This window comes from Nansenia antarctica (genome assembly GCF_963989245.1).
Source record: "Nansenia antarctica genome assembly, chromosome: 7".
Classification (NCBI taxonomy): domain Eukaryota; kingdom Metazoa; phylum Chordata; class Actinopteri; order Argentiniformes; family Microstomatidae; genus Nansenia; species Nansenia antarctica.
The window spans coordinates 31466187-31478686 of NC_137677.1; the positions used below are offsets into that span (position 1 = coordinate 31466187).

The 12500-nt window shown below is 44.9% G+C and overlaps 1 protein-coding gene across 1 annotated transcript in view; it reads left to right on the forward strand.

Moving 5' to 3' along the window:
* Positions 1-5263: 5263 nt before the first annotated feature.
* pcgf3 (polycomb group ring finger 3) overlaps positions 5264-12500 on the forward strand; it is a gene marked incomplete at both ends in the record, with an annotated part of 27813 nt that continues 20576 nt past the window's right edge. The window contains 2 exons of the mRNA XM_080536664.1: positions 5264-5278; positions 8138-8533. Of these exons, the coding sequence (XP_080392790.1) occupies positions 5264-5278; positions 8138-8533 (411 nt within the window). The remainder of the gene's footprint in view (positions 5279-8137; positions 8534-12500) is intronic.

Genomic DNA, 12500 nt, shown 5'->3' on the forward strand with positions numbered 1-12500 from the left:
TCTAATGGTCGCTAGGTCGGCAGCTCGGCGGTTCAAACCCCGGCTGGCCACATGTCGTAGTGTCCTTGGGCAAGACACTGAACCCCAAATTGCTCCCAGTAAGCGGGCGGCGCCTTGCATGGCAGCTTGCTGCCATTGGTGTGTGAATGTGTGTGTGAACGGGTGAATGAGAGGCCGTTGTAAAGCGCTTTGGAATAAGGAGATATACTGTATAAGTCAGTCTATTTATCAGAGCTAAGCATCGTGTTCACATTGGCTTTGCAGTCCAGTAATATTAATGTCTCTTAGGGTGTGTTCTCACTAGAACATTTGCTTCACTTGGAATCAGAGTTTTTGATAACATTCGCTTTGCTCTCCGTCGTTTAGAGCTGTGAGAACGTGCATTCGCAAGTTGCCTGTTTCTGTAGTCTGTGTCCTTGTTTTGGAGTGACGGGTGTTTTGTTTGCAGATTGTGTTTAAGCTTGCTAGGGACCATGGCACTGTTTAATAGCTGTCCACCACAAAGCACAATGGAGTCGGTGCAGCAGGATCTTTCTTCAAATATTTATCCAGATTCTTTGTTGTTAGCAGTGTCACATAAAAATCAACAACGTCAGATTAAGCTATTAATCGCGCTACCGCCGCCACCTACAGGCCTACCACCTATGCGCAACCATACGAGAGCTGTATGATTATTTTTTGTATTTTTTTTTTGGCGCCTTCATTTTTCTGGACCAATTAAGTGGAATTTGATCATTTCCCACGGCACATCTGATGATCTCTCACGGCACACTAGTGTGCCGCGGCACACTGGTTGAAAAACACTGCACTAGAACACACAAGAACATACAAGAACATACAATACACTAGAACACACAAGAACACACAAGAACACACAATACACTAGAACACACAACACACTAGAACACACTAGAACATACAAGAACATACAAGAACAATACACTAGAACACACAACACACTAGAACACACTAGAACACACAACACACTAGAACACACAATACACAAGAACACACACGAGCATACAATACACAAGAACACACAAGAACACACAATACACAAGAACACACAAGAACACACAATACACAAGAACACACAAGAACACACAATACACAAGAACACACAAGAACACACAATACACAAGAACATACAAGAACACACTAGAACATACAATACACTAGAGCATACAAGAACATACAATACACTAGAGCAGCGGTCGGGAACCTATGGCTCGCGAGCCATATATGGCTCTTCCGGTGACGGCATATGGCTCCCAGACAATTGGGTTGAAAAGTAAAAAATAAATTTAAAAAAAACAGTTGAAAAAAACATCGGTTTGGAACTGATTTTAAAATACTTGTGATATTGCGTAATAATACTGTGTCATTTTAAAGTAAACAGAAATTAGTTTTGAAGTTAAATTTCACGGGACTCTTCACGGGACCCGTGACCCGTGGGTCGGGTCGGGAACCAATGTCTCGCGAGAGTGTCAGAGGTCTTTGTAAAGGTGAATAAATAAAAAACAATTTGATCAGATAGTGAACTAGCTTATACGCTTCAACCCTTGTAACGAGAAAGATGGCAAAAAGAAAAAAAGACGATGATTACCGTGCATTCCAGGCTGCGTTGACAGAGGAATTTGCATTTGTGGAGATCGCAGGATCTGCGGTATGTCTAATATGCAATGATAAAATTGCATCGATGAAACGGTCAAATATAAAGCGGCACTTCGATACGCATCATGCTTCATTTGCATCGAAATATCCAGCGGGGGACAGCAGGAAAAAGGCATGCGAGGAGCTACAGCGGAGAGTGCAGACGAGTCAACTGCAACTGCGTGGGTGGACCAAGCAAGGTGACGGGAATTCCGCTAGCTTTGCGGGTGCTTTGGCAATAGTCAGGAATGGAAAGCCATTCACAGATGGCGAGTATGCCAAAACATTCATGCTTGATCTGGCCAATGAACTGTTTGATGACTTCCCAAATAAAGACAAGATAATCAAACGAATAAAAGACATGCCTCTGTCAGCAAGAACTGTTCACGATCGTAGCATCATGATGGCAAATCAAGTTGAGGAAACACAAATTAAGGACATAAACGCCAGGATATACTTTTCTCTCGCGTTAGATGAGTCAACAGATGTTAGCCATCTATCTCAGTTCAGTATATTTGCCAGGTATGCTGCAGGTGACACACTGCGTGAGGAAAGCTTGGCTGTTTTGCCAATGAAAGGGACAACCAGAGGAGAGGATTTATTCACGTCTTTCATGGAGTTTGCTAAAGAAAAAAAAGTGCCGATGGATAAACTTATTTCTGTCTGTACTGATGGTGCACCCTGTATGTTGGGGAAGAACAAAGGATTTGTAGCGCTTCTCCGTGAACATGAAAAGAGAGCCATCCTAAGTTTTCATTGCATCCTGCACCAGGAGGCGCTTTGCGCTCAGACGTGTGGCCAGGAGCTAGGTGAGGTGATGTCGCTGGTCATTCGAGTGGTCAACTTCATTGTTGCCCGAGCTTTAAATGATCGCCAGTTTAAAGCTCTGTTAGAAGAAGTTGGGAATCATTATCCCAGTCTGCTTTTACACAGCAACGTGCGTTGGTTGTCAAGGGGAAAGGTGCTCAGCCGTTTTGCAGCTTGCCTGAGTGAAATCCGGACTTTTCTTCAAATGAAAGGCGTCAAGCATCCTGAGCTAGACAACACTGACTGGCTCCTGCAGTTTCACTATCTCGTGGACATAACAGGCCATCTGAACCAGCTCAATGTGAAAATGCAAGGTATTGGAAATACAATCTCATCCCTTCAACAAGCAGTGTTTGCATTTGAAAGCAAGCTGGAAGTCTTTCTCAGGGACATTGAAACAGGTCGTCTTCTGCACTTTGTAACACTGCAACAATTTAGAGATGCATGCTTAGCAAGTGACTCCACTCAACATCTGGATCTCCAGCAGCTAGCTGGCTTTACGTACAATCTCCTGCAGTCATTCAAAGCACGTTTTGGAGAATTTCGTGCGCGCACTGGTCTTTTCAAGTTCATCACTCATCCACATGAGTGTGCAGTAGGGCTGCCACAAACGATTATTTTCATAGTCGACTAGTCACCGATTATTTTAACGATTAGTCGACTAATCGGATCATAAATTACAGCTTATCGCACAATTACTCAATCGCTCTTATTTAGCTATCATCTTCTAAATCAGCTTCTAAATTTAGCTTGAAGTTGTTAGTTGTTGTTGTTGTAGGCATGTGCTAACTAAAAATAAAGACAATTAAAATGATTGTTCACTCAAAAATAGATATTTTAATGAACTTTGCAGATTTATTTCTGGCATCACTTGCATGTAATGTAATGTAAAGAGTAGTAGAGAGTGCAAACTGCTGAGTAAAATGAGGTAGGCTAGGCACTAGGCAACCAAAAGAATACAAAAACAAAAATAAATACTTGTACAGAGTACAAAAGTTTTGCTTTGCTTCACTCATCTCATAGTAGAACGCGCCTTCTTAGCACTGTAACGTTAAGACAACATTTTTAGCTATTTGATCAAAGTATCGCTTTGATGACAACGTTACAGCACATAACGTAAAATAATGTAAGAAGGCTTTTAACGTAATGATATCGTTAGCCAATAACAAGCTAACTAGCTTACCGAGACGAGCCATCTGCTTCCTCGTCATCTGCCACAACGTGCTTCCTTTTTAGATGCTCGCGCATCATAGACGTGCTGCCATGATAAGCGAGTTCAGCTTTGCAAATTTTACATTTTACATTCTTTTTTTCAACGTTGTGGTTGAAATGCTCCCACACTTTAGAGGTACGAGGACAGGAAGACATTTCTCTGTTTGTTTTTCCGGGGAAGTCACGTGTGCCCCGGATGACCGACACTGCGCATGTACATCAAAGACACTGGGAGACGCTAGCCAGTGGCAGCTTCAGGGAAGAAAAACGAATGCTTATCGAATGAAATGAATGGTCTTTATTGTCATTGATATAGTACAGGTACCAAACAACGAAATTTGGGAGGGGGGGGGCTCCCCTGGTGCTAGGAGAAAAAAAAAGAAAAAAAACTTATTTCAGCTCCAAAAAAACATGCGACTACGGCGATTACCAAATATGTCGGCGACGATTTTGGTAGTCGACGTCGTCGTGACTAGTCGACTAATCGTGGCAGCCCTAGTGTGCAGTGGACAAAATCGACCTGACATGCATCCCTGGGGTCTCTATGAGAGACTTTGAGCTGGAAGTTGCTGACCTGAAGGCATCAGACATGTGGATGAGTAAGTTCAAGACACTTAATGGAGAGTTGGAAAGTCTTGCGCGACAGCGAGCAGAGCTGGCGAGGGAACACAAGTGGACAGAAATGAAAAAACTTCAACCTGAAGACCAGCTGATTCTGAAAACTTGGAACGAGCTTCCTGTGACATACCACACAATGCAGCGTGTTAGTATTGCCGTATTGACCATGTTTGGCTCTACATATGTATGTGAGCTGTCATTCTCGCATATGAGGAACATTAAGACCAACCTACGCTCACGTTTAACTGATGGAAGCCTCAACGCCTGCATGAAGCTCAACCTCACCACGTATGAACCAGACTACAAGGACATCAGCAAAACCATGCAGCACCAGAAATCGCATTAAAAGTAAGACATATTTAATTTATTATATGTTAAAAATACTATATGGCTCTCAATGAAATACATTTAGAAATATTTGGCTTTTATGGCTCTCCCAGTCAAAAAGGTTCCCGACCCCTGCACTAGAGCATACAAGAACACACAAGAACACACTAGAACACACAAACAACATACAATACACTAGAACACACTAGAACATACAACTAGTGTTGTTCCGATACCGATACTAGTATCGGCATGGCCACCGATACGCACAAAAATGCTGGTATCGGTATCGGCAAGTACTAACAAATAATAACACCCGATACCAAACTTGTGATGCGCGTTTTGCACAGGCTGCATTCGTAATTCGCTCTTAGAACGCTGGAGCGCACAGTGGTATCAACGTCATAAAGGGACCAAGCAATTTGATTGGACAAGAGGCATTCCTTGAGTGGTGATCAGATTTCCAGAGCGAATTTACGAACGCACCCACAGCGTCCGCAACTCGGTGAATGAATTGTCTCCGGTGACGGTGTGAAGACACGAGAAACATTCCATTTTTAAAGTTGAGCAAAGTAAATAGGATTTTACAAGTCCCGTTAACAAGTATATCATCACCTGTGATCGGCAAGCATGGCCCCTAAGGATTATGTGGCAGAGAAAGGTACGTTTTGTTTTACCGGCGTTACTCATACAGACAGTGTGTGGTTGAGTTGCTGCTACTGTTCAATGAACAGAACATGCAAAGCGACAGGCACTGCTGGGGATGAAGAGCTATGTAATGTTATACGCGTAACTAATAACTAGCTATCGTTCTTGACTTTTGATTTCAACAATGGTGCCACGTTTGCCCACTTTTCACCAGGGTAACTAATTCTGTTGGCCAATGCATGGTAGCTAAAAAACCAACCCCGTTTCATGAAGCACACACCGGACTGTCAAAGTTATAAAAACCAGTGTCTAGAACTTTTAAGTCTACTTGCGTTTAGCTAGAAACTTTGCTAGGAGTCTCCGACTAGAAGGTTTAAACCCTAGCAGCATTCTTTGCTTGTCAGGCTTCAAAACTACCCGGATGGAATAACTCGGAAGAAGTCCGGGCCAGTCTCCGTGTCAAACCTAGTCGAATATGGAAGTGATTTCACAAATTCATTGAACTGCACTTTGACAAATCGTGTGCCTTCACATATATTAGTACCTGGCCACATTCTTCTTTTGATGGGCGACACCGCCTTCACTCCCCAGTCCCACAGGCCGGCCCTGCTGTTATGATTAGTTACAGAACCAAATGGTACCTTGATTGAGTTGGTTAATTGATTTTTGTTGATACTTTTCACGATACCAAACACCCGATGCCAGACTAAGTGTTAGCAATAATTTTACATCGAGGTGAGTATGCGGCTCAAAAAACATGTTTTTTTGTTTTGTTTTTTCAAACGCCGTGGTATCGGATCGGTACTCGGTATCGGCAAGTACTGCACGGTCAGGTATCGGTATCGGTATCGGGATCAAAAAATTGTATCGGAACAACACTACATACAACACACTAAGGCTGCCACGATTAGTCGACTAGTCACGACGACGTCGACTACCAAAATCGTCGCCGACATATTTGGTAATCGCCGTAGTCGCATGTTTTTTTGGAGCTGAAATAAGCACTTTTTTTTTTTTTTTTTTTGCCTAGCACCAGGGGAGCCCCCCCCCTCCCAAATTTCGTTGTTTGGTACCTGTACTATATCAATGACAATAAAGACCATTCATTTCATTCGATAAGCATTCGTTTTTCTTCCCTGAAGCTGCCACTGGCTAGCGTCTCCCAGTGTCTTTGATGTACATGCGCAGTGTCGGTCATCCGGGGCACACGTGACTTCCCCGGAAAAACAAACAGAGAAATGTCTTCCTGTCCTCGTACCTCTAAAGTGTGGGAGCATTTCAACCACAATGTTGAAAAAAAGAATGTAAAATGTAAAATTTGCAAAGCTGAACTCGCTTATCATGGCAGCACGTCTTTGATGCGCGAGCATCTAAAAAGGAAGCACGTTGTGGCAGATGACGAGGAAGACGATGGCTCGTCTCGGTAAGCTAGTTAGCTTGTTATTGGCTAACGATATCGTTACGTTAAAAGCCTTCTTACATTATTTTACGTTGTCATCAAAGCGATACTTATCAAATAGCTAAAAATGTTGTCTTAACGTTACAGTGCTAAGAAGGCGCGTTCTACTATGAGATGAGTGAAGCAAAGCAAAACTTTTGTACTCTGTACAAGTATTTATTTTTGTTTTTGTATTCTTTTGGTTGCCTAGTGCCTAGCCTACCTCATTTTACTCAGCAGTTTGCACCCTCTACTACTCTTTACATTACATTACATGCAAGTGATGCCAGAAACAAATCTGCAAAGTTCATTAAAATATCTATTTTTGAGTGAACAATCATTTTAATTGTCTTTATTTTTAGTTAGCACATGCCTACAACAACAACTAACAACTTCAAGCTAAATTTAGAAGCTGATTTAGAAGATGATAGCTAAATAAGAGCGATTGAGTAATTGTGCGATAAGCTGTAATTTATGATCCGATTAGTCGACTAATCGTTAAAATAATCGGTGACTAGTCGACTATGAAAATAATCGTTTGTGGCAGCCCTACAACACACAAGAACACACAAGAACACACAAGAACACACAAGAACATACAACACACAAGAACACACAAGAGCATACAACACACAAGAACACACTAGAACACACAAGAACATACAATACACAAGAATACACTAGAACATACAACACACAAGAACACACAAGAGCATACAACACCCAAGAACACACAAGAGCATACAATACACTAGAACACACAAAAACAACACACCAAGAAACATACAAAGAACATACAATACACAAGAACACACTAGAACACACTAGAACATACAATACACAAGAACACACTAGAACATACAAAGAGCATACAATACACTAGAACATACAAAGAACATACAACACACAAGAACACACAAGACACAATCAGAATACAGTTTGACATTTTGACACAAAAGTGCTGCGTATCCGTGTGTATGTGGGTAGGAGTGTGTATGTGTGTGGGTAGGAGTGTGTATGAGTGTGTGTGTGTAAGTGTGTAAGGCTAGGTATAGGTGTGGGTAGGAGTGTGTATGACTGTGTGTGTAAGTGTGTAAGGCTAGGTATAGGTGTGGGTAGGAGTGTGTATGACTGTGTGTGTGTGTGTAAGTGTGTAAGGCTAGGTATAGGTGTGGGTAGGAGTGTGTATGACTGTGTGTGTGTGTGTAAGTGTGTAAGGCTGGTGCAGGTGTACACATTGTATAATTGTGAAATCAAAGCCTAATGCCTGTGGAGAACCTCCTCCCAGAGATGCACCATGATGACCTGACCACTACCTGACCACTACCGTACCCAACCAGAACCATGATAACCTGACCACTACCTGACCACTACCGTACCCAACCAGAACCATGATGACCTGACCACTACCTGACCACTACCGTACCCAACCAGAACCATGATGACCTGACCACTACCGTACCCAACCAGAACCATGATGACCTGACCACTACCGTACCCAACCAGAACCATGATGACCTGACCACTACCGTACCCAACCAGAACCATGATGACCTGTCCACTACCGTACCCAACCAGAACCATGATGACCTGACCACTACCGTACCCAACCAGAACCATGATGACCTGACCACTGCCGTACCCAACCAGAACCATGATGACCTGACCACTACCGTACCCAACCAGAACCAGAACCATGATGACCTGACCACTACCGTACCCAACCAGAACCATGATGACCTGACCACTGCCGTACCCAACCAGAACCATGATGACCTGACCACTACCGTACCCAACCAGAACCAGAACCATGATGACCTGACCACTACCGTACCGAACCAGAACCCGGGAGCCCGGTTTGTTTTGCTTTCTCCACTGCCAACCGGGTCGTACCGAGCCATACTGAGCTGTACTGAGCCGTACTGAGCCGTACTGAGCCGTACCGGGCTGTAGTACCCGTACTGATTTTAGCATGTTCTGTGGCTGATCTGTGCACGATAGTGCTGCATTTTAACATCATTCTTGTCGCATTTCCCCCCGTTGAGCTGTATAGCGGCACTTATTAAACAGGGTTCCCGCGCTGGTCGTAAAAAGTCCTAAAAAGTTCTCATTCAGTTATTTGATCTAAAAATGAGGTGCTAGGTCTAAAAAATTAGATCCTGCAAGGAAATCAGTCCGACCACATCTATTTACGCGGAAATGAATCAAGCTGGAACCCCCAAAAATGCCAATTCACTTCCTTTTTTGTCTGTGCGGCAGAGAAATCCCTAATTTCATCACCTCGAGGATGCCAAAAATCCTACTGTCCCGGTCGCTCCAGGTCTGTTGTGTATAATGGAGAAGCGTTTCTGAAAGTACGGTACGGGTAGAATACAGATCCGTACCGGTCTGGTCAATGGAAAAGCGCCTTTCGAGACGGCGCTACAGAGAGAGACTGTTCCAGAATAAACCCCCTGAATGATAGAAACAGGGTTCCCACGGGTCCTTGAAATCCTTGAAAGTTTGTGAGTTTGAGAAAAATAAATCAAGGTCTTAAAGGTTTTTGAAAATAGACATGGGTCATTGAAAGTGCTTGAATTCCCCTCTCTCGCTCTCTCGCTCTCTCTCTCTCTCAAAAAAAATAATATTCAAAAATGTTTTACTTAGCTCGTCAACTAGTAAATAAGTCTCTATATTGCTTTACTAACTTATCACATCACAACTTATTTCGCAATATATTGTTTTGCTGTGCTGTGGTAGAGAAGGCAAGAGACCATCTAGTGTTCTACACATTCAAGCCTCTCTTTTTAATTGTTGTCTGTGAGCAGATAGTTCCTATTATATACATTCTCATCTAGATCTGTCTCAAACTATGCCGTGTTGGGTCCTTGAATTTGAGGGAATTGAGTCTTGAAAGTCCACCTGAAAGGTGCTTGAATGTGATGTTTCAGAAGGTGTGGGAGCCCTGTGCAAAGAGCTCAGTGGTGTTCCCCCTGGCCACTGTGCAGCAGCGCACACAGGCTCTGGGATTAGGCTCAGGCCGTACACAAGTCGCTCAGAGAGAGATGTTTGATTAGTGTCTGATCAAATCTTCTGAGGGATTAGATTAGGATTAAATTTGTACTGCTTGTACCTCGTGTGTGTGTGTGTGTGTGTGTGTGTGTGTGTGTGTGTGTGTGTGTGTGTGTGTGAAGCAGACATATTTCATTCCTCCTCCTCCTTTATCTGTTGTTTTCTTCACTCTCTTTCTTTGTCTTCGTCCTCCTCTGTTCCTCTGCTGCGTCTTCTGAAGCGTACAGCGGTGGGCTGCTTGATGTGGTCGAGCTGAGAGAGAGAGACAGAGAGAGAGAGACAGAGACAGAGAGACAAAGAGAGAACTATCACAGCTCTGCTCTGCTCTCCCCCTCTCTCTCTCTCTCTCTCTCTCTCTGCCTTTCTGTCTCTCTCTGCCTCTGTCTCCCTCTCTCTCCCTCTCTCTCCCTCTCTCCCTCTCTCTCCCTCTCTCTCTCTCTCTGCCTCTCTGTCTCTCTCTGTCTCTCTCTGCCCCTCTCTACCTCTCTCTACCTCTCTCTGTCTCTCTCTGTTTCTCTGCCTCTCTCTATCTCTCTCTGTCTCTCTACCTCTCTCTGTCTCTCTCTCTGTCTCTCCACCTCTCTCTGCCTCTCTCTGCCTCTCTCTGTCTCTCTGCCTCTCTCTATCTCTCTCTGCCTCTCTCTGTCTCTCTCTGTCTCTGCCTCTCTCTGCTTCTCTCTGTCTCTCTCTGTCTCTCTCTGTCTCTCTGTCTGCCTCTACCTCTCTCTCTCTGTCTCTCTCTGTCTCTCTCTGCCTCTCTCTGTCTCTCTCTGTCTCTCTCTGTCTCTCTCTACCTCTCTCTACCTCTCTCTGTCTCTCTTTGTCTCTCTCTCTCTCTGTCTCTCTCTGCCTCTCTCTACCTCTCTCTACCTCTCTTTACCTCTCTCTGTCTGTCTCTCTCTACCTCTCTCTATCTCTCTCTGTCTCTCTGTCTCTCTCTACCTCTCTCTACCTCTCTCTGTCTCTCTCTCTCTCTGTCTCTCTCTCTCTCTGTCTCTCTCTACCTCTCTCTCTCTCTACAGAAGAATATGCTGTCTGCATATTTATAGGATTTCTACAGGGCCCTGTGTCCTCACAAGCTCTCTCCTCCCCTCCCCTCTCCCCTCCTCTCCTCTCCTCTCCTTTCCACCCCCTCCTCCCCTCTCCCCTCCAGTCCTATCCTCCCTTCTCCTCTCCCCTCCTCTCCCCTCCTCTCCTCCCCCTCCTCCCTTCTCCTCTCTCCTCCTCTCATCTCCACCCCCTCCTCCCCTCTCCTCTCATCTCCTTTCCACCCCCTCATTCCATCTCCTCTCCTCTCCCATCCCTTCCTTCCTTCTCTCCTCTCTCCTGTCCTCTCAATAGAGTGATGGGTTAGTTTCACTGTCTGTTAACCACAGGCACAGACAGACTGACAGACAGGCAGACAGACAAGCAAACAGACAGACAGACAGACAGTCACACAGACACACAGACACACAGACAGACAAGCAAACAGACAGACAGACAGACAGACATACAGACAAGCAAACAAACAAACAGACAGACAGACAGACAGTCACACAGACACACAGACAGACAGACAGACAGACAGTAACACAGACAGACAGTAACACAGACAGACAGACAGACAGGGGTAAAGTTCTTCTATCAGAGTGTTCCGGATCTCTCCACAAGAGGGCGCAGTTCTCTCTCTAACGTGTGTCTCTGGTGAACCAGCGCAGTGTGTCTCTCTGGTGCATGCTGGGACCTCCGTTTAGGGGGCGTGGTCTTGGAGGACGGCGTTTCCTGGTGGCTCTGTCCCGCTAGGCGCCGGTCGGGTCCAGACAGGGGTTCCATTGTGTCCCAGAATGCCGTTCGTTTATTTTCCTTTGACCCGAGCAAAACCTCTCTGCTTCATTCACAATGACGTCTAACTGTGTGTGTGTGTGTGCGCGTGCGTGTGTGTGGTGTGTGTGTGTGGTGTGTTTGTGTGTGTGTGCGTGTATGTGTGCGTGCGTGAGTGCGTGTGTGTGGTGTGTTTGTGTGTGTGTGCGTGGTGTGTTTGTGTGTGTGTGTGTGTGTGTGTGTGTGTGTGTGCGCGTGCGTGAGAGCGTGTGTGTGTGTAACCAAGTTGCTGAAATATCAGCAGCTGAAGCTGAACATCTCACAACTAGGCTACAGGTGTCAACTTTTAGTCTTCGTTTGGCAGCCTGGGTCAGACTGGGTCAGACTGGGTCAGACTGGGTCAGTCTGGGTCATGTTCAGACAGACAGATAGACAGACAGACAGACAGACAGACAGACAGACAGATAGACAGCCTGGGTCATGTTCACCAGCTGGTGGTTAGGGGCCTTCAGGTGCCCCACATCTCCCAGAGAAAGGCTAAACAGCTAGCAAGGTGTTGCTCCATATCTGCTGTTATCAGTAGCCGCTCAATATGGAGACGGCGTTGCTACTCTGTACCTTAGAGTAGATAACCCTAACCCTGTGTTACAGTAATGTACCTTAGAGTAGATAACCCTAACCCTGTGTTACAGTAATGTACCTTAGAGTAGATAACCCTAACCCTGTGTTACAGTAATGTACCTTAGAGTAGATAACCCTAACCCTGTGTTACAGTAATGTACCTTAGAGTAGATAATCCTAACCCTGTGTTACAGTAATGTACCTTAAGGCCGATTTAGACTTCTGCGTAAAATCAACGCCGTAGCCTTGCGTAGTCCCGCGTGGGCCCGCCTTGCCTACGGCGTAGGTTGACGTGCACATCTCCAAAAATTTAAGAACGCGT